The 22,425-nt window shown below is 39.6% G+C and overlaps 1 protein-coding gene across 10 annotated transcripts in view; it reads right to left on the minus strand.

Moving 5' to 3' along the window:
- MYO9A (myosin IXA) overlaps nucleotides 1-22,425 on the minus strand; it is a 191,585-nt gene that overhangs the window by 95,706 nt on the left and 73,454 nt on the right. For 9 of the 10 annotated variants that reach the window (XM_069797732.1, XM_069797734.1, XM_069797729.1 and 6 more), the window contains exons 6-9: nucleotides 21,090-21,146; nucleotides 16,606-16,703; nucleotides 13,792-13,918; nucleotides 6,528-6,617 (exon numbers count right to left, since the gene is read on the minus strand). In XM_069797732.1, the coding sequence (XP_069653833.1) occupies nucleotides 6,528-6,617; nucleotides 13,792-13,918; nucleotides 16,606-16,703; nucleotides 21,090-21,146 (372 nt within the window). The remainder of the gene's footprint in view (nucleotides 1-6,527; nucleotides 6,618-13,791; nucleotides 13,919-16,605; nucleotides 16,704-21,089; nucleotides 21,147-22,425) is intronic. The other variant, XM_069797731.1, reaches the window with a different exon arrangement.

The raw sequence follows: 22,425 nt of genomic DNA on the forward strand, positions 1-22,425 counted from the left end.
ATAGAGTTTTAGCAGACCGCAAGAACTAAGGACGCTTAGGGCAGTGCAGAGGGACTTAAATATGCTTGCATCCCAGGTCTTGCTATCACAATGTAGAAGAGTGCCATAGGGGCAGGATATAACATACCTTTTTTTTTTTGTGCTCCACATCTGCTTGCAGGGACTTCCCTGAACATACAACTCAGTCCCTTTCAGTTCCTCTGGTTTTTAAGGTAGCCATTTTCCACTTACAATTATGAATACACATTAAGTTAAATACAAGATATATTTATGGTGACACTCATCACATCGAACAACCAGCTCCTAACAGCTTTCCAAAATTAAAGGAAGAAAAGAATCAGGTCACTTGTTGCCCAAAAAGTGGTCTCACATCTTTTATTTCCTTTCTGTTGGGCAATTTCACATCAGACTTCTTCCAAAAGTGTGAATTAATTAATTAACTAACCCTTAGGGATAAAACATCCTTGGTCACAAATGGCTGAAAATTATAAAGATTTGTTAAAACAAAGTCTTTTTGCAAAGTAATTTGCTTAAGAAATACCAACAGAACTAAATGAATTGAAAGCATCATGGAAAAATCTGTTTTCTGGAGGGCCATAAAAGAGGATTCACTAACAGATGTCTTTACTTTGAGAATGAGTTTTTGCTCATCTTATGAAGAACACAGAAAAAATGCAGAGACTGGTGAAAAACAGAGAAGCAGGTGACACACACCAGCCTGATAAGCAGAACAAATAGGATGGAAACAAGGTGGGGATGGTTAAGGAGCTCAGACACAAGGCTTGTCTCCAGCGTGATGGAAAGGGGGAGCGAGAACCACCAGTCAACATGCTGAACAGATTTGAGAGAGGTATATTACTGTATTAGTCAAGGCATAAACTACTGGCCTTGGAGCCTTGCAGTAAGCTGAAATGGAAAAATCATGAATTCTTTGAATTATTCAGACAGAAGCAGGAAGACAGACATCGCCCAGAAGGGCAGTTCCTTGCACAGATGAAGCTTAAGATGATGCTCAGATTACAAGCAGGATCAAGAGAAAGATTTTTAACAACCCCCAAGTTCTCCACAAAGATTTGATTAAAGCTTTCTGCTCCTGCATCGTCAGAGTGTTTCCTTCCAAACATCAGTCAAGCCACTTAATATTTAGTGGGTCTGTTTTTTTTTTTTTTTTCTTTTAAATACCTGAATTGTGGCTGATGAAACTTCCCTACCTCAGTAGGGAGACTGCAAAAATGCACATAATAATATATGAAAAAAATGCCCAGAGTCTGGAGTTGAGGGGCACTTGGGGAAGGACAACAGCAACCCTCAGCGTGTGTTATTATTCTGCTACCATTAAAATCCAATTTTTCCCTATTTCATCTACGCACCTGCTATATTTTACCTTATTAGGAATAATACTGTGGCTGCAGAGAGATGCCCAATGTTCAAGACAGACCTGGATCAAAATACTCTAATCATCCCAGACACCACTGATGGCTCTCTTGCTCCCATAGTCAAATCTCTTTTTGATGTGTCCTTACCACTGCATTTTATTTGCTAAACGAAGTGGACTTGGCCAGCTTGCTGTTACTAAATACTGCCCTCACCCTGCACGGATACACCACGATTTCTCTGGAAATTCATTAACTGCTGCTAGCTCCATCAATACACCATCTCGCTCCTGATAAAGACATTGGCAGCTGTTTTGGACAATGAACCAAGACCTCTGAACACAACTGCAGCCTTTCATGTCCATGCAGCCTTTTTTCTAAGTTTATCTACAGTGTAAAGCTTCTAAACCTTAGCACTAGACCAAACTACGCAGTTGTTTCAAACACTGCATTAAAATACCATCCAGCTACTATAAAAGGAAAAATGAATGGTTCCAGGAGGCAGCTCTGTGGCAGACAAGCCAGCGTGGCTCTGAAGATAAGATGCAGCTGCCAGAGGTAAATATAAGCATTATTTATGGATGTGGTGTCCTTGCTCATTTAAATTTCAGCGAGCACTGGAGATGCAGACCGAGAGTGGACAGGCAGCTCTCCCCGCAGGGCTGCAGACGCATGGGGTCTACAATCAAGCCCACATTTGCCATCGGTGCCACAGCAAGGAGATGTCGCTACTACAAAGCAGTGGTGATTTTTACCTTCAAAACCAGGTCTCTCCTTGACTGCCTCTCCTTAATTTCAGAAATACCAATAGCTCCAGCAACACAGAGATGTACTCAAATGGTAATACCATGATCAGACATAATCTCTTAACAATATACCATGATTTACTGAATGATCAGAAAAACGTGATGGTACATTATGCTTTGTGGGGTCTTCTTGAAGAACCACATGCTCATTCTGTAATCCTTGTAATACCCTGAGGGCAGGATACACAGACTACGCACCAAGAAACAACAGATCTCACCTTGAAATGGGAGGTCAGTTCACAGTTTCTCTGCTCCTGGCTATGGCCCTGCTTAAGCAGGTGCTGCTATCATGTATCTCGTACCCTCCTGGGTGAAATAAAGTAAAATGAAATCTGTATGTGCTGGGAAGAACTCGCTCAGCTGAAGATGCCGGCACAGGAAACTGCTAGTACACAGGAGGCAGTGCTTTTGCTTTGTTAGAGTCCTACCTTCTTTTGGGACTTCAATGTAGTAATTTAACCCATTAACCTGATTTAGATCCTCCAAAGTCATCCAGCAGAACAATTGTATGCAGGCAAGAGTCAAAAAATCTTGACTTATTAAAAGAAACACAGAGTTGACAAAGCCAACATTTCTGCCTAACTTAAAAATGGCACACAACTCATGGGTGCAAAGCCATCAAGAAAAGTCATAAGAAGTACAATACGAATAAACAGAGATGAGACGGTTGCTAATTGCAGCTGGCTCCTTCAACACTGTAGGCTTCAGGCTGCTGGGATGTCTGTCAGCAGGTTGTCCCCACAAGGACATTTTGCAGTACCTTTTACCCAAGCATCAAGATGTGCCAGAATAAAATATCTAGTTTTACATAAATTACTGCAAAGATGAACAGAACAAACCCAGGATGACAGCCTGATATAAATTTATAACTGTCATGAAGGAGAATGTTTCAAACGAGGAGTTGCCAAGTGCTCAAACCACTGTTTCAGGAAAAAAAAAAAAAAAAAAAAAAAAAAAGCAGCCCCAAACCACAGGACAGTGTTTCTAATCAGCGTACAATAACAACGCAGTGAGCAAGCATGCAGACAGAGAGGAATGCGGCATCACTGCAAATCCAACAAAGGCATCCTCTCCATGTGCTTGTGGGACTACAGCTCTGGAAAATGGAAGAGAAAAGGCTTGACTTGCTATAATATAGGCCAGTCTCAGCTCTGATGCCTCCAAACCGTGGAAGGAAAGGATTACTTCAGGCCACCTGCGTCTCCTCTGCCTATTCAAGACTATTAAGGGGGGGGTGACAATTGTCATGGCAGGACCCTGAGGTTACACAGGAGCCAGGCTGGGATCACAGAATGATCACATTAGCATTAGCCATTTCATGGGAAGTATTTCTATGTCGAGTTGTCATCCACATACATTCCAACACTGTCTGATGAATGGGATCAGCAAACATCAGCCCCTGTGCAGAGCATAGAAAGTGAAACAATGCCTGAACCCCTATGGGCAAGTCCAACCACCTGTACAGAATATGGTATGTGTCTCTTTAGTGTGGAGTACGTGCACATAGGAACCTCATTAAAGCTCAAGAACCCACCCCAAATGTAAGATCTCAAGGCTTTTTACATAAGAATGTTTATTTCAAATTAAAGCCCCATACTTCTAACTCCTCGCTAATAACCCAAAATTCATAAAGAGGTAGAAGACAACGAAGAAATCCAGGTCTGGAAGTGTCTCATCTACAGAGCCAGTGGCTCCATGAGGAGACACAAAATCTCAGCGACAAACTTTCCCAATATCCTGAGCGATTTCATCAGTGATGTTGGAGGTAGAAGCCCAATGCTACTTACTCCCACTTCACCCATAGAGCCCAATAATTTATTATTTCCACTCACGGTTTAGACAACAGGTTTCAGAACCAAATAAAATTCCTTAGAAATCCTTCTTTTTCTGAGTTTTCCCTCTTCTTTTAGTAACTGCTACACTGTGCAGGTTGCCTACATAAAATTGTTCAGTCCCTTGGAAGGCACTTGGTAGATCCAAGTTGTTCTTCCTGATGGTGTAAAAAAGCAAGCACATGCCAAAATGATGTTTTTTACAACTCTTTTTTGAGAGCCACTGCAGTACAGCCTTTTCCAGACAAACTCCTCTGAGACTTCCAGTGTATCAACAAGCTATGCAAAAAACATCAAGCTTTTCAACATCTGAAACATAAAGTAGCTGCTACTTAGATCATTGCTCTATCAGGAAAAGCAGCTGCCTATGAGTTATAGGAGTTGTGGTGGGACAGTCATGTCTGAAAAGCTTCAATCACTCTATCCATTTGAGCCAACTATAATGCTCTTTTGTAAAACACACAAGATGAATAACCAGCCCATTGGTTCCCAACAGTGCAACAGTCCAATTAGTCATGAGTGGGATTATCGGACATCAGTATTCTTTGTAAAGTCTCAAAATGTCAAATGAATCCTACTCTTCCTTCCTGATTCCGATGGATCTGAATCTAAGACACCTCTCCTATGCCCTGAGACAGAGGAAGACCAGGAGAAGACCTCTTATCATGGTGAGGTTCCAGTTAAAGCATCTCAAGTTCTGCTCTAGTATGTCAAGCACGAGCAAGTCAGTAGTGAACCTGCTACCAGAGAGAGGTCATTGTCAGGTAAAATTTGGTGGTCAGGATATTAATGTTGTAAAGACAGTGGAAAAAAAGCATGAGTGATGCCTATTTTTTCTTAAACACAATTCATGGCTTCTTACAAAATAATCATGGAGATTACATCAACCTCTCCTACTAGAGCCTTGTGCTCCTTTGTCTTTCCCCACAGTCACCACAATCATCACACCCTGATCTTTCGTTTCTTGTACTAGATATTGGTGACAAACCTTTATAAGTGAATACCTGAGAGTCATGAGCATAGACATCACAAAAAAACATTTTGGAAAGCACCTGAGAAATTCATGCTCAGCCATTTTAGGTAGCAAGAGGGCCTCTTTGATCTCAACAGAAGGAGTATCTAGGTAAGTCTGTTTCAAGCTGTTTCAATACAAAACCTGGTGGCCCAGGTTAAAATATTAAAAGAAAGAGTTTAATCTAACTTGCCAAGTTTTGCAACAAGGTGGTTGAAGGCAGATTGCTGTGCGTTGTTCCATCATCACAGCTGTTGGGAAGTAACCTCCAGCAGAAAGGTAGTTATAGTTACGTTGTAAACTTTTCTAGCAATTTCTTAAGCCTGTGCCCAAGATGCAGGAAAAAAGTACAAATACCACATCTACTATATGTCCATCACAAAGACATAGTAAGAGCGTTTGTATGCCCTTTGTTAGGAGAGATTCAAGCCTTGCACAAAGGCAACACTTAACTTTTAAATATTAAAGCTCAGTAAACACACAATCTCAAAAGGGGAGAAAAGATGGGGGTTTTTTCCTGGAAAAAAGGAATTAAAATATCTACAGCTGACCCTAATGACAACACATCATGTGCTTGCTTACTTGCGACACAACAGACTGCTCTCAGAGACATTACTCAAGGTGTTGCAAATTCTGATACAACCACATGTCAACAAGGGAAACCGAGGGACTGAGCGTGGTGTGATGCCATGCTCAACGTTCTTAAACTGGGGGAGGAGGATACAAGAACACTAGATGCAGAAATAGCCAAAACAAGTATTGCAGCAGAATAGAGCTTATATACTTTGGAGAATATAAGAAGAAAACAGAGGTGCTTCTGTTTACCTGCCACAGAATATAATTAAAAATTCCTGGAAACCACGTATTTAGAAAAAAACCATGTATTTGCTGACTTTGTAATCCTGAAACAGACCATAACAGAGAAGTTAAACATTTCACACGGTGCTAGCCCCATGGTTAGCAGTGGTGCAGACTACACTCAAGTTTGAGAGTGGCTGATGGAGTTGTGGCTGCTCCAAGGACCCAGGTTGTGAGAGGTCTGAAGAAAAGATAATGGGAATCTCCTACAGAGGATCTCCAGCTCCTCCTGTACAAGAACCATGACTAATGTAGGCACTTAGGACCCCACCAAAAATGTCGTGTAGGTCTTAGGTCACCACTCCGCTGTGGGATGAATCAGTGCTACAGTTTAAGGAACAACATATGAAGACTACTACTTCTATCATACACACTCAGCAATGCACACTTCTGCTTTGGAGAACACTTACACAACTGTAAGTCATTAAAACAGTTAAAGACTATCACAGAATACAGCGCTAACCTGCTCTCCAGGAATGGCATAGAAGGTAAAGTCAATCATTTTCTAGATGCATACACATTAGCTTCTCCTATATTATTTTTACATAAATACTGAAAAAAACTCTACCAGAGCTGAGTGTACATCTCAAAGCATTGAAAACCATCCCAAGAGTTCCCTTTTTAATAATAAGCATCATGTACAGACCTCTGCCAGTTTGTACGGTAAGATCAGCTTCTCTCCTACTGTCACTGTCTTTCTGGTAACCAGGGCCTCAAACAGCATCTCTTCTTTCACCTAAAACAAAAATCTTGATGTTAGTGATTATTCTAGGAATAAATTTTTTAAAACATAATTTTTTAAAAAAATTAAAATGTATAAGTGTAAACATTTTCATAAATTTAATTTTAAAATAAGTTTAAAACAGTTTTGCCAGCCCTTGCAGAGTTAATGGTTCAATGCATAAGAACAAGCTAGCCATTGGGAGGAGACAACTCAGCACATAAATCCAGCATCAGAAACCAGACACCATGGTATTCAAGAGAACCTGATTTTCCACATTCAGTCATTGCATTTCTAGCAATTTCCCATTGGTTTCCTTCCTTCTCAGTGCAGCTCCTCCCTCCCACACTTTTTGCTGGCAAAATAAGTCAACTTTCTAGTGTTGTCAAGATGACATCATACAAATTACTCTACAAATAAGCAAAATAGTGTCATCCATTCGAGATATATCCAAGTGGAGGGGTTTTTTGGTGTTTTTCAGGGTGGGGAGGAATTAGGAGGAGGAAGAAACCTTTTGAAAAGCACCTGATATTTACTCTGCTATTCGCACCTGATATTTACTCCCTAAAGACGCCAGTTCCTGGTGAGGCGACAATCTCTAATCAACTGTAACAGAAACCAGTTTGCAGAAAAAAAAATCAGTTGTGTAAACACAGATATTTCGGCAAATAGGTAAACGGTGCCAACAAATTAAGCAGTGCCTGCCATGAATTGTTGGGAGAAGCCTCTTTTCCAAGCAGTTTCAAGTCCCTTTTATTTTGACACTCCTGGAAAAATTCTGAAGCATTCCTTCTCTACCAGAATAGACAGTGAAAGGCTTACACATAAGTTAGACCTAAATACTTTGCATCGTTGACTGCTCTTTGCTAAATATCAATGCCAAAACTAGAAATTGTTAGTCTGGGTGAAAATCTCTGAGCCCAGAGTTAGTAGCTATGGATTGATACAGAGATGTTGCTTCAGAAGCTGCACCAAAGTCTATACAGGCCGCTTATCCTAACTGAAGGCCTCCATGCAGACACCAAACCTGCTCAGAACATCACTGATGAAGACTAGAAGCACCAAATCCACATTTCTGAAGCCATCTAAGGCCATACTTTTATCCCCGGTAAACCATTTATGGTTTGATGCGGATGATGGGAAACTTAGTGGTTTATGTACTTTGGCTTATTGGTTTAATCCAGTAATTAGTATGAAGAGCAATGCAAACAAGCCAGTGGAACTTACAAAATTTCACAAAGCATCACCATAATTATGCTGTTCTGTACAAAAAACTACTTTCTACCAAAAATACTGTCATGGGAGTCTCCCTGCTAAACTCCAGTGCATTTTTATATAACTGACTTTTCCTGCAATACCCACTAACAAGAACTTGTTGCTGTGGTGTGGAAAGCAGAAAACATCAAGTCACCTGTATATGACTTTCACCTACCAGCAAGGTCTATGTCGCTAGAAATCGAATGTCAACACCTTGAGGTTTGTTTCATTAGTCCTCAGTAATGCTGTAGAGGCCCTAGTTCTTACGATCTGATTTTATGTTTAAAAATCAAGCAGAAAAAAATAATCTTCTGGTTTATCCGGAAATCCACAGCAAGTTTTCATATTTGGTTTCTATTCCTCTACATTCAGCAAAATGGTGATTTTTTAAATTTCAGCTCTGCAGGCAAAACGCAGACACTTTTCCAGCAGCTTGTGACTGCAGGACCATCGGCTGCCCTCCCTCAGTTGCACAGCTTGGAACAAAGGTGAGTTTTACACCATCCTTTATCCCACACAAAGGAGGGATGCTCCAAACTCACAGCCAGCATGCTGGCTTTTTTTAATTATCAAAGGCAACAAGGCAGAGGGGTATCAGATGGTTACTAATCAAAACAGCGCAATGTAATACTCCTAAACAACCTAAATGCTTCCAAGTCCCAGATTTGTTAGCAAACACAGGGATTTTAAACGGTTTAAACCACTAGCCATGCCATCCCTCACCATCCCCATCTAATGTTTACCCTGGTTTCCTTCTCCCTCTGCTCTCCTGATGGATGAGACCTGCAGATGTGCATCCTTCATCTCCAGACCTGCTGCAAGCTGACGTGGAGAGATCACATCAAACCATCTTCTCATACAAAAACATACTTGGCAAGGATGGGAACATAATCCCTGCATCTCCCTGGGTCTCTGCCTGCAATTACCACCCAGTGGAGCTTGATCTTGATTGCTTCATCACCTCCAAGAGCCAACACCATGGGTGCAGCCAAATTATCCTAATTTTCATTTAAGGTCACAGCTTGAAGGTAGCTGACTCCTGATGCCAGCGAGGAGCCATAGGAGCTTTCTAAAGATAAAATCGGCACATGCTGATGACTAAGGACAGCTGGTACATGGAGATACTTGCAGATTCCCCATCATGAACATCCTATGCTTCGTCCTCCAGTAAGCGTGATACGCTAAAAAAGAGACAAAAACCATCCTAGCAGATTAGCAAAGAGGAGAACACAACTTATTTCTTTATTTTGTGCCCTGGGAGTTACACATAAAAGTTACGTTTCATGGATTTTTGCTTTCTGGTGCTAAAGGGCAAGTCCTGCTCTCCCTCTTAAAAAAAGCTACATGGCCCATGAGTTTATATCTTAATTACAGGGACAAAATACAGATTTAAGACTTCACTGCCACATGCAAGTCGAACCAACACTGAGAGGGCTGGATGACTAGAGCTCTAAAACTCAGTGAAGGATGACCTGCAATGCTGCCACGGCTATAAACGTCAGCAGAGTGTGGCAGGGAGCAGACAGCCAGTGGGCTCCCGCAAGGGCTGGGCTGGAGCCAAGGCAGGCGGAGATTGCTTCTCCAGTAATGCTGGGGTATTATGTTATAGCAGCTGAAGAAAAATGAACCACTTCCAACTTGAGAGCAAGAAAACATTGCTTTTTGTCTCTCCTCCCATATTTGAGAAAGGGATTACAGCATTGAGCGCTCGTTCAAAAGCTGCCTGGTGTGGAGTAACAGAAAATAAATTCAGATTTCTATCAGTTCTTCTTGAAAAAGATCTGAACCTTCTCTTCAGACTTTCTTTCAAACAACCAGAAAGTTATCTGACTTGAGTTCTGGCTCAGAGCTTCGCATCCAAGGAAGATGAAGATGTCCCTGCTCATTGCAGGGGTGTACTAGATGAACTTTGGAGGTCCCTTCCAAGCCAAACCATTCTATGATCCCCAAACTTTGTCCAGAAAATGGATCCAGAAGAGAAGGCTGGATGCAAGCACTGGCTGCTTTGTAATCCTCACCTCCCTTTTGCTCCCCAATTACTTTCCAAGATGTTTATCACACGAGGAGCATGTCTGTGAAATCCTTCTGGGAAGCTGAAGACAATTTTTTAGTAGAAAAAGAACTTGAGCACATAAATCTCCCATGGAGGTAGACATTAGCTCCAAAAGCTAACATCATCAATGCAAAAAGAGATCTAGCAAAACTAATTTAAGACACTTGATAACTTTTATTTACCTTTATTTGCATTGAGACTGGTCACCTAGGCCTAAAAACTGAATACAAAACTGCTCCACTGAATGAAGATGGAATGTGCCTTCCTTACTCCATGCTCCATCCACGGAAATAATTTCCAGTATTAGTAAATGTACACAGTTAAAATGTTCCTGCTTTTCTAAAGGAAAAAAGGTCAACTGACACTAGATCATTTCTGATAGATTGCTTTTGTTAATAAGCCCACAAATGAGCCTTTCCAGGCTTTTCCCCAGAAACACAAAAGTCTCCCCTAGTTTTACACAATCCTCTATGATTTCTGCAGAGGACCCGTGATATTTGCAGCACTTGCACAGGACTCCACATCTGCTTAATCCATCAGGCAACCTTGACATCACACTATGGCATGGCATTTCAGCAAAGTTTAAACAAAGGCCATGAAAAACCTGCCAAAAGCCTCACATAATCCACACGCTATGTCTATTCTAGAGAAAAAAAAAAAAAAAAAAAAAAAGGAATCAGGGTCTTACTGTAAATGAAACAATGATCTGCAGAGTCTGGCCAAAATCCTATATTGCAGTTTGCTTTTTCAACAAATGCTAGTCTGAACGTTTTAATAAACCAAAAACATATTGGACAGTGTTGTTGGTATCTAAGAAAAGTCAAATCCATCGCAGATCATCATCTCATCCCAGATTCCTTAAAAAAAATCTGCATACTAGCTTCATTTTATAGGGACACAGATCTTGTTATACAGAGGAAGGATAGTTGTTCGGTGTTCTTGCAGTAACTGCTGCAGTGGGGAAATTCCCCCAGTTGTCCTTAGAGGCTCAGAGGCTCCAACATAAACCAGCTAGCTCATGATAATTTGGGCCAGACTTTTCTTCGGAGAGGGAACACACCTTAGCTTTGCATCCTGCACATTGGTGCTGTGCAGGAGGACCTCTGCATCCCCTCTTCTTGGCTGGTCTCAGAGGTGGCCAATGCACCTCCTGCTTCTCAGAGCCCTTCCACCAATTCCAGTTAGACTTTTTTTTTTTTCTCTTTTCCATGTCAAATCCTTGACTGAACAAATCCAGCAAGTCATTTAAGGAAAAAAACCTAAACCAAAACACCCCCCAAAGTAAGTATCAGATCACAGTAGATATCGTTTCTTCCATCATTTTGCTACACTCAAGACCATCCTGCCAAGCACCCAGTGGCTGTATGAAAAGAAGTTAAACTATTTGTCAACTAACGTTATTTAATTCCAAGATGATTTTTTAGTCTTAGTGAGTAATGCCAAGATCTAGAGAGGAGATTAATAACTTTTTCAATGCATTTCATATTTTCAGCAACAATAGTGTGAAAAGCAAAACTGTATACTGTTCAGTGACCACAAAAAAACCCGTAATAAAAATAATTACCCAAATGAAACAAAAAACAAAGTGTCAAATGTTTCAACCAGTATTTTTGGTCTCTGGCTGAGAAGAATTCACTATACTTAATTTGGAGAGTTGTAAGTAGCTAACTAATGAATAAAGTGCAATGGATGCTCTTTGTAATGAGGTTTCATCTGTTTGAACCCAGTAGTCCTCTGTTTTGGTCAAATCTGAATAAGCATTATAAGATCTGTTCAGGTCTGCAAAGAAACAGAAACCAAGCATTTCAGAAAGAGAAACCAAGTCTCTTCCGAAAATGAGATTATTGGCTTTATTTCAGCTGATCGGGGAATGGGTCTATCCGAAAGTTTACACTTGGAGGCAACCAATGTCTCCAATTCCATTGCTAAATTACCATATAAATGTAACTTTAAGGACAAGCTACACCATTTACTCAAATGTATTTGGGTATACATCTGTATATTTTGGTATACCCAAATACCCAATGTATTTCACAAGATCATACCTGAGATCTGCATTGTCCTGATCTAATTAACAAGCATTTTATGCTGTATACAGTCATTTAGCCTGCAGAAGACATACCAAGATGAACAGCAACCTATCACTTCGCTCAGCTACACCAGATTCTACTGCTTTTTCAAAATGGTGAAGTTAAATACTTATATATACCTCCCCCCCCCCCCCCCCCCCCATATTGTTGACACTATCTGCAAGTGAGCATGGTATCCATGCTTATGTTGTACCAGACCATGGCACTAAGCCATCACTGGATCTATATGGCTCAATCGATGCATCATTTCACATGTACACATGCAAAAAATAACCCGATACCTTACAGCATGCAGATGTTGCAGAAGAAAGCCAGGGCAAAGACCCAAAATCTAGAACTATTTCAGATCTCTTAGTCACTCTCTTATTTAAAGCTTTTTTAAAAAACAACTACTTCTTAAATGACTTGGCGCTCTCGCTATGGCCATTTTTAAGAGGGTAAGATCAACAACATTCTCCTCCAATCTCCTATTTTCCTTCTGTTTATTTCTGCAGTCTCCAGGGCCAAGATGCAAAGAGCATCCAGCTGCTTATAACCATATTTTACAGAAGCTTTCCACTCCCTAAATTCAAAGCATTAATGAAGTGCTATGAAAATCTGTGAGAGCCAATTCCCGAGTTCTTTAGGTAGTGAGATAGCACAACCATTATTTAAGGGAAGGAATGGGAAGAGCCTCACGTGTACACAAAATGACAAGTTATCTTCTGATGCTATCATAAAATTAGCAAAAATTAACCTTCCACACCATCCAGCGAGTACAAAGGGATAAAGATAATAGCTGTTTTAACCATCTACAAGTATAACATTTCAGTATCCTTTGGAGTTAAAAGTGGTTTACAGCATTTCAAGAAAAGTGAGATGGTAAGGAGAGCTTCTGACCACCTATATACACGTCAAGACATGTTGAGCCCAGCTCTTGAACACGTAACAGAAGCACAGGACAAATTGGCTCACTGAAATGAAGACTTTTCTCATGAACAAGTAATGCCACAGCTTCGTAACCTGCTTGGGCTAGCAAATTAGCTCTCCTAAGAACTTACATAGTGCTTCTGCACTGATTTACAGAATTGGATATGGCCCTGGGCCATCTGGGCCGAGACATACAAACCCTTCCCAAACGATATTGGCACAGAGGTGAGTCACAGAGGACAAAGTGCTTTCAGTAAAAGGCCTTAAAAGCAGATAGCATCAACAGGTTCACAAAAGACCTAGATAAATGCGTGGATAATAGGTCCATAAATAGGTACTAAAGGGATGAGATGCACCCTCCAGCATCTCTAATACAACCTTTGTGGATGCTGGCAGGGTAACAACAGACAGTAAAACACGGTGAGCAAGCTCAGCATCTCCTACAGCCACCACCTGAACCAGAAGAGCGGGCTGATGGTCTTACAATTGCTCTAGTTTCTTACATAAATATTGGAACAGACTTCAGGACCATCAGGGAATTTTGGTGGGGGAGCTGATGGTTGGCAATTGAAGAAACTACTGCATTGAACGGTAGGTTTGCTTTCCATGTAGAACCAGTTTGCAATCTTCCAAATTTTAATCATAGAAACAGTATTTTCAGTCAATTAAAGCTGAAGCTGAAGAGTAGAGGAAAAAAACCCTACATTAAAAACCTCATTAAAAAAAGTCTTTATAAATTTTCACTGGCAAACACAAACAACCCATATGAACGGTAACACAAGAGAACTTAACTCTTCAGCAAAACTGGAAATAAATTCTATTATAAAACAGAGGTGGCTCATTAGGTGTGAACGTTACAGGACAGAAAGCGAAGGCTTACCTCCAGCAGGTCTGACACAATAGGTAGTATTTCAGGGTTACAAATATCGATGGAGTCATCCCGGTAAGTCTTCTTTTTGTAACGGATGTTACCCAAGTGTAGTATTGCCGACAAGAGAGAGAAAATTCTAAAGAAAATAGAGAGAATTCATTTTCACTCAGTTGTTTTTTCTTAAAGCTAATGAAAAAGCAAACCACATCCCCAAACATCCAAGTGCCATCTTTGTATTTGACTCATTCCTCTAATTTTCAATTTGAAGTAGTTTATGTCTCAAATCTCCAAATATTTCTTCAAAAATGATTCTCAAATGAAGCATCCAATTTACCTCATGTAAAAAATATTTTCACTTAGTCAAGTACCAAACTTGCATTGCTTTGGCTTTCTTGAAAATTATTTAATACTTCAAACCCATGGTTATAAAATGGCACCCCATATTATAAGAAAAAAAGAAATCCTCAAGTAATCTAGATATCCAGATTAAATATCTATCAAGCAATTGTCTAAATTAAGGGCAAGACTGGACTCAGCCATGCAGGAGATCCTTCTTAAGTCCCCTGGCACATGTAGTTATCACCTTCTCAAATCTAGTCCCAGGTAGGAAGCCTATACAAAAAAGCATAAATGCTTTTATAATATATAAGCATACTGAGACAGAGAAAAGACATTACACTTCAAGTAAATTTATCCAGCTACTTTTTCTTTTTTTTTTTTGTTTTGTTTTTAATTTGGTCATTTTTAAGTTATATCCTCACTCCTCCAAAAAAAAAAAAAAAAAGCTCTTTGAGACTATCAAATCATGGCTGACTTCAGCTATAAACTCTGCTTGTCCCTATTTCTACACTCTCTGGGGAGCTAAAAATGAATGAAATCAAATTTGATTCCTAGCCATGCCACCAGCTTGTCTGGACAACACACTTTCACCTCTCCAAGCCAGTTCTTCCTTATCTCTAAATTAGGGATACTATTCCTCATCATGAATTACAGGGATGCAGTTATAAAAATTTCTCTTCTGTAACTGTTTCCACAAAGGTGAAACCCCATGTTTTGCTAGAAATGATCACTTATAAAACTATAGTAATACTTAAAATGTCCTTCCTTTTTATACTCAGCTGAAGGTCGTTACTTATTCGTGTTACAGTTGTACAACACCAAGCAGAAAAAATTTGCTTGTAAAGCAAAGAATCCAGCATAGTTTTTTGACAAGCAAAATTCAGTAGGAGAAATACAAGAATGTGTGCACCAAGAAAAGTTATTGCACAGTAAATCAAAAGCATAAATTTACTGCAACATCCAACTGTGCTCAGTCCCAACACTTACTGATTGGTTTACTCCATTGATTAAACTCCCTTATTGCACCCTAAACAGGCTTTAGAAAAACCTTGTCGCTGAAACCTGATTCTTGAAAGATAATGAAGCATGCTGACATATAACATATTTACACTAGAAGTATGTATACTTGGGTTTATCCATGTGTGTGGAACGGATAAAGAAAAAGCAGTCTTAATTTCATAATTCATTCGTTACAAGTTAGGGATAAAGGATGAGCTTATGAAAAAGATTCTCGGCTGGGTGAAAATTTCTTGTTGGAGCAGAAGGCAGGACAACGTCTCACAGTTAAGATCTTCTAACTGCTGGCTTAGATACATGTTAAAAAGCAAGCAAGAAGGTGCTTAAAAGAACAGGAGGTAATCCACCCAGTTGGAAAAAAAAAAGTTACACGTTAGCATCTTAAACATCATTTACCCAAGGTGATGAATAGGGTTTCAAGCGCCATTAGCATTAGAACAAAGCAGTAATACTCTGTTCCCACACAAACCTCAAGGATTTCAGACAGAAAGGAACCACATTCATTAAATTATTGTTTGAACATTTTGACTTGAAAAAGCACGAGATTTCTCATTGTGTTCCAGCTACTGATGTGCTTTTCAGCAATACTTATGATAAAAAAATTACCTCAAAGTGAGTAGGATTTTGACAATACATATTTTTCTATGCCTGTTACTAATCTTAGTAACATATTTGTCAAATTCATTCAAACCTACTCAAGACTTTCAAGCCAAGAATCAACACAAGAGGAATTGTTCTGTGGTTTTGGTTGAAGACGACCCTCATATGAAGCATGTAATTCCTTGCAGTGGAAGGCGGTATTGCAACCCAGCTAAGAAGTCCAGTTTTTCAAGCAGCACTTCCAGTGAATTACTGAATGAAGGCAAGTTGGAAATGAGTCTACAGAATGGGCAATTGCATATAAAGGATTAAGTATGATGACTAATAATCAGGATTTCTGATTAAACCAGGATCTGGATTCATGACATGCAGAGTAAGACATGACTAATCACAAATGGTTGAAAAATACTTCCAGGTGCCAACTTCCTGCCAATGCACCATTTGCATAAAGAGAATCGTTAACTACAGTAATGATGGGCATATTTTGTTTATATCTTTAAATTTTGTTTACTCCTTTATTGTATGAATGGTCAAGTGTCATTATTCATAGAATGGTTTGGGTTGGAAGGGACCTTTAAAGATCACCTAGTCCAACCCCCCTGCCATGGGCAGGGTCATGTTCCACTACACCAGGTTGCTCAAAGCCCCATCCAACCTGACCATGAACACTTCCAGGGATGGGGCAGCCACAACTTCTCTGGGCAACCTTCTTCCAGCGTCTCACCAATTATTCCTTCTCACCAGCCTCATACGTTATGCAGAGCACAACAGTTATGTTAGCTCAAGTCAGGTGAATTATCTCACTGATTATGGAGGTTATATTAACTAATATAATCTTCAAGCTGTTAATACGGAAAATAAACTCACTGTCTGCGAGTTTTGGGAAGAAACCCCACCATCTCCATAGCTAGTTGTAACCGCTCAAAGTCATGCTTCAAGTCTTCCCCTTCCACAGAAAAGCAGTCCTGTTGGGTTCAAACAGAAATATTAAGCACTGAAAGAAATTAAGATCAGAACACATCCAGATGGCCAAGTCAACACTTCATAAATATCATTTAGTGATCTCCATGCCTTTTATCAGCAACTAGAACATTTCCAATCTGGCGCTGGGAAATGAGATATCCAGGAGGCCCCACTGACTTTATGGGGAATAATTGTGGCTAATTACCCCCGACATCCAGCCCAGGGACAGGGGGATTCACAGCACCATAGCAGATACAGCAAGAAACACATACGCAATACAATAAAAGACCAGGATTAGCTCCAGTGGCAAGGCAGAATTTTTCTTCTTAAATATTAGAAAGAATACACACCATTGAAAGTTTGATTTTTTTTTTAATATACTTTTTTAAAGTTTGATTATTTTTTTAATTTTTTTTAAATCAAGCTCTTTAGGAGAATCTGCTTCTACAAGGACTTTATGGAAAAGCTAACCAGAGTGCACATTTCAATACAACAATTATTTATTGTATACACAAACATTTTTCTCTGTATTGTGTTTTTACCCAGTGCGATGAGATGGTCTTTCAAAGGACACTACATCTCCACCACAAATGCCTTGGTTTGAATAGCCTGGACCTCAGAGAGGAGTACATTGGTATACCTTTTCCAAAATAACATTTTTGGCTAATTTTTCCTGGAGATACATCCTTATTTCCTAGGCTTAACCTTTAACGAAAGAGTTGAGTCGCACCATTCTAAGAGTATGCCGAGAGTTCATCAATGTGGGACAAAGAACATACAAAAAGCATGTGAATTAACAAGATGAAATATGTTACACATTTACAGGCAGTTTATTCCACATTAAGCCCTGGTCCATTAGGAGTTCCTATAACTAAAGAGGAAGAATTCAGTTTTAAAATAGAATTCACATTAATTTCATGTAAAATATCAGTGAACTAAATCCTGCATAAGAAAGGGAAAGCTTTAAATATATTTCTCACTAACTTTATTCTAACTACCAAGAAGTTTTCTAAAAGTGCAAGCATTGAGAGAATTTGAAATCTGCTACATTTATATATTTCTTGGAGACTAATATGTCTGAACAGTTTAGTTTTTCAGATAATCCACAACCTGACAGAAGTCATTGATACTTTCAGGGAAATCCAATGACATTCTGGACCCAACCAATATTGTCCTGCACCAATATTTAGGGAACATAAATGCTCCTTAAATGAGCATATGAACTATTAATGACAAGTTCCTTCTGCTTTGGCTCACTGTGGGCACCCCCCTGGATTATCGATTATTATCTCTCACTTCATAGCCCACATTTAATACTTTTTCCCATTGCTGCCTATAAAAATTCCCAGTCTACGAATCAAAATTAGTTTAGTGTGCCTCACACAATACAGTGTTATCTTAAACCTCAGAATAATTTACTAACACTTAAATAGAGGCTTTCTACAAGTTAATCTAGGTATGTTAATTAAAAATTACAGCTGCAGTGGCAGTAACAATTAACTAAGCAGCTGCATCCACATAGTTTCTTTTGGTCATTTGTCTGTAAAAGGTGTTTACCACATGAGCAAGTGTGCACAAACTTTCACACAAATAATTCTGAAAGTCTGCACTAAACAGGGTTACGTGAATACTACAGTGAACATTGTCATACATGTACCAAGTAGTCACAGGATGATGACTGTTACTTGAAGAGACACTTGTACTCACTTATAGTACATAGAATAAATCATAAATGCAGAATATATAGAATGAAGTTATTTTATAGTATCAGCTTTGTGTCTTACAGCACCTATCCACACTTAAAGCCTCACAACTGTATCAGTGATATGTTCTTCATCCCACTCTGTAGCATCATCACAGCAATAGCTACTGATTATCGGGGGAAAATTCTTATTTAAGATATTTATTTCAACACAGGTGACTACTCACACACAACTGCCCTATCCCCTTGACTAAAAGGTAGAGAAGTTCAACAGCACAAGAAAATAAAAAATTTTTTATCGATAGTCCTCAGAGACAACAATTTCATACTGCGCAAAGTGAATTTAGAGATGTTGAGCATTAAGACCGTTTAAAACCATGTGCAGCATCAATGAATGTAGTGTTTTAAATTTAATGAAAAAATAATGCTTGCGTGTTCTTAGGAAATACTAATTGGAAAAGTGAAGCTTTCACCGTCTATTAATAGAAGATTGAAAATTACCCTTTTCAAGAGATGTATAAGGTGTTTGTCTGTATATATTATCCAAAGGAATGCAACAAAGACATCTAGACTAAATATCAGTAAGATCAGCAGGCATCAGCAATGCAATTATTTAAACCATAAAATATCAGGATAAGAAGTTGTCCCTCCTAAACTCAAACCTTGGCCAACTGACTTCCTCAGCCACTACACACATACGCTGAGGAGAACCTGCAGAAGTTTCACACCCACTACGGTGGGACCTGGAGTCTGCAGGACAGTAATATACCCACAGATTCTGCAAATAAGTCTTTTTAAAAACTTTTTTAAAAGATACCAAGTGTCGCTTTTAGTGACGCTCCACATTCCAGGAGACGATTTCATTTTGTGGCATCATTCATCCAAAATTAAGTCACCAGGCAACAGCAAAATACCATAGACAACTCAGAAGTAGCACAATCTATGCCAAAGGCAACTTAATTAATGATTTGCATAACAATTGCCAAACTCATTAATCCACATGGAAAGGCCTTTTGTAATTATCTACTTAAAAGCAGATGCTCTCTGTAGTGTTTCAGCTCTGTACTTTATCCTAATGGATGATAATTATTTTTTTTTTAAAAAAAAAAAGTAGTTTCCTTGATACTAGGGCATTACAAAGTCCATGCCTACAGACCAAACTCGTCATTAATATTCTGCCGGGGCAGTTAGTTTCTCAGCAAAGCAAGTTCCCTGCTTACTATTGTCACATCGAAGCAATCCACAGATTTCCACTGAAGTTTAAAGAGGATATAATAAATAGGGTTTCTTTATAGACTTTATAGTCTGCAGTGGGTTGAGTCCAAGGTTATGGGGAGAGGTCCAGGGTATGCTTAAGAGTGAATCATCAACTGAAGTAAAGATGTGAGTTACCACAAATATCACAGAAAATTATCCCAAGTAAAATAAAATACCAGATAAACAGCCAAATTGTAATGGCACGCAGTTTTGTTTTGCTGTGCAAAAGAAGGACATAAAACATGGTAACCCCCGAGCTGGCAGGGCATTATTAGCCTCTCCAGGAGAAGGTAACAAATGTGGGGTTTGTTTTAATTTTAATTCCTCCAGTCAATTGTCCTAACCCATTCCTTAAGCAATTAAGGTCTTTGCAACCTAGTAAAGTGTATTAAGGTATATAGAAGAGCATCTGCTCTTCACTCCCTGCTCTTGTAGGACCTCTAAGGATGCTGATGTATTAAGGACACCAATACAATATTCAACATTTTTAAACCTTGGGGGGTTAGACTCCCTTTCCCTCCTCCCTTCCTAAGGATTTTGCAGCGTAATCTTGCTGTTAAGACTCTTATATAGCCCAAGTGAAACCCAGGTGCTTCACAGATTACCTTACTCTTCCAGATGCATCAGCTAGAGTTCAGCAACCATTAAGCACACGGCAAAATTAGCAGAAACAACATGCAGCTGATCTGAAACATGCTTCCCCGTGCAAGACAAAACCAACAGAGACCATCACGGGACACACAGACACCCAAAGCACGTTGCCAGCTGAAGACACCACCTCTGACTCGGTTGCACAGGAGGAGCCAGGGAAGGGGAAGAAGCTCCACTGTTCCCTTTTTTGGGTTGATCCATTTGGAAAGGATGATCATGTCAGCAGAACTATTTTAGGAGAGGGAATTGTTTTGGCGTTCTGAATAATATCAGGATTTGATTTTCTCGCAGATGGCTGGGGGGGGGATGTTTTGGATCTTGTCTTTTTTTCCCTGGAAGCTGGAGAGCAGACTCACTGCTACAACCATCATGAACTGATGCATCTCTTAGGGCTTCAAGAGACCAATTTGCTGTTTTATCAGAAAGGAATTTCAATTTTCACATTGCTGCCATATCGCAATTTCCATAAATAATCATGTATTATATCAAGAAGGAACAAAAAAACCCCTTAATTTGCTGAAACTAGATGACCATATCCAACTGTTGAAGAAGCTTTCCAGATGGAATGAACCAAAAAAGGGCAAGGGAAAACACATCTGTATTGTCAATGAGCTAATACACAAGCAACACCACGGCAGGGCAGAGAAAGTGAGAGGGTCATTAATAGGTTAAATTTAATCTGACTTTGTTTTCTGCTCAGGTCTTGGTGCACCTAACAAATCCAAGTGAGCAGCAGCCCTGCACCAGCAACACAGAAGACACGGGTACTTGTACTGACCGGCTCAGAGTCATAGCAATAATCATCCCAGCTCTGTCTGAGGGGTTTCTTTGTCATCTGAAAGCAAGGCAGACCGGGTTAAGTAGTGTTCAGACCAAAACCAACCCCCACTACCTGCTCTTTAACCAGGGCAGTAACGTCAACTTTCCAAGTAAAATAATTGTTGATATTCTGCATAGTCATTCCTTACTTTCTTTTTTTTTTTAAGGTAAGATTTATAATGCTTTTGCATTAATGGTGCTCTGATTCCTGCTTACAGGGTTTTCAAGACAGTGATGACCTCTCACGCAATAAGCTTAATGGATTTTCAGATCTCTCCTTTTTCTCCACAGTTGGAGAAACCTTTGGTTTACCTGGAGCTGAAGAGCTATTGATGGAAAACCGCACTGAAGAGCAGATTTTTTGTTTCCACTCTCAACCTCTGCTCTACACACATGTAAGTGCTGCAAAAGTGCAATTCTCTGACCAGTTAGAAAGCAACACTTGAAAGCTTTTTAGGAATTTGTATCTTTTTCCAATCAGACAGAGATGGAGTTGAGAGAAGTCAAAGCACACGTCAGTGACCAGACCCAAGAGGGAGAGACACGTGGCACCAGAGTTCCTGATGAACTTAAAATAAGGATCTAATCCTGCAAGTCACTGATTTCAAAATGTATAAATGTGAATAACCAGCACAGAAAATACTCTGCAAGTTGCAGGGTATGCAATAGTAGGTATATCTGCCATTGGTAAGAGGTATGGAGGAGTCATTCAAACTCAGGGGACAGTTTAAGTAAATTTGCTTTTTAAAAAAATTAAAATCTTTTTTTTCAAACCTGCTCCCTGCACTTACAGATCAACAAAATAACCGCACACTTTGATGAAATACCTGAATAGATAATTTCTCATCTGCAATGCAAAATGCACGTTTGTTTTGCATAACACAGTGTGAGCTGAGGAACCTGGGAGAACGAAAATAATGCTTGACTCAAGGACTGAGTCAGTCCTTGACTTAAGGGGCTTGGTTCAATACCTTATAGCTTTTCAATTTTAATATTTAATTTTTTAGTTAAACACTTAGGCTCATTTCTGAGCTTGTTCTTTTTCCTTTTAAAAAGGCAGGGTTTTCTCTAGGACACATTTAAGAAGCTAGTGTAAACGCTCAAGGGTCATTGTATAATTTTCCCCTTTTATGTTTCCAAAGTTTCTTTTCCCATTCCTCCACTACCTCTCCTTTTTTCTCCTTATTTTCCTTTTTCCCCTTTGCCTATAGGGCACGGGAAAGCTGTTACTGTGCTCTCAGAAAGCCTTAATATGAAAGAATGCCCTGAACACATATAAAGGAGACGTTTTCCCA

Source organism: Haliaeetus albicilla, chromosome 12 (genome assembly GCF_947461875.1).
Source record: "Haliaeetus albicilla chromosome 12, bHalAlb1.1, whole genome shotgun sequence".
Lineage (NCBI taxonomy): Eukaryota > Metazoa > Chordata > Aves > Accipitriformes > Accipitridae > Haliaeetus > Haliaeetus albicilla.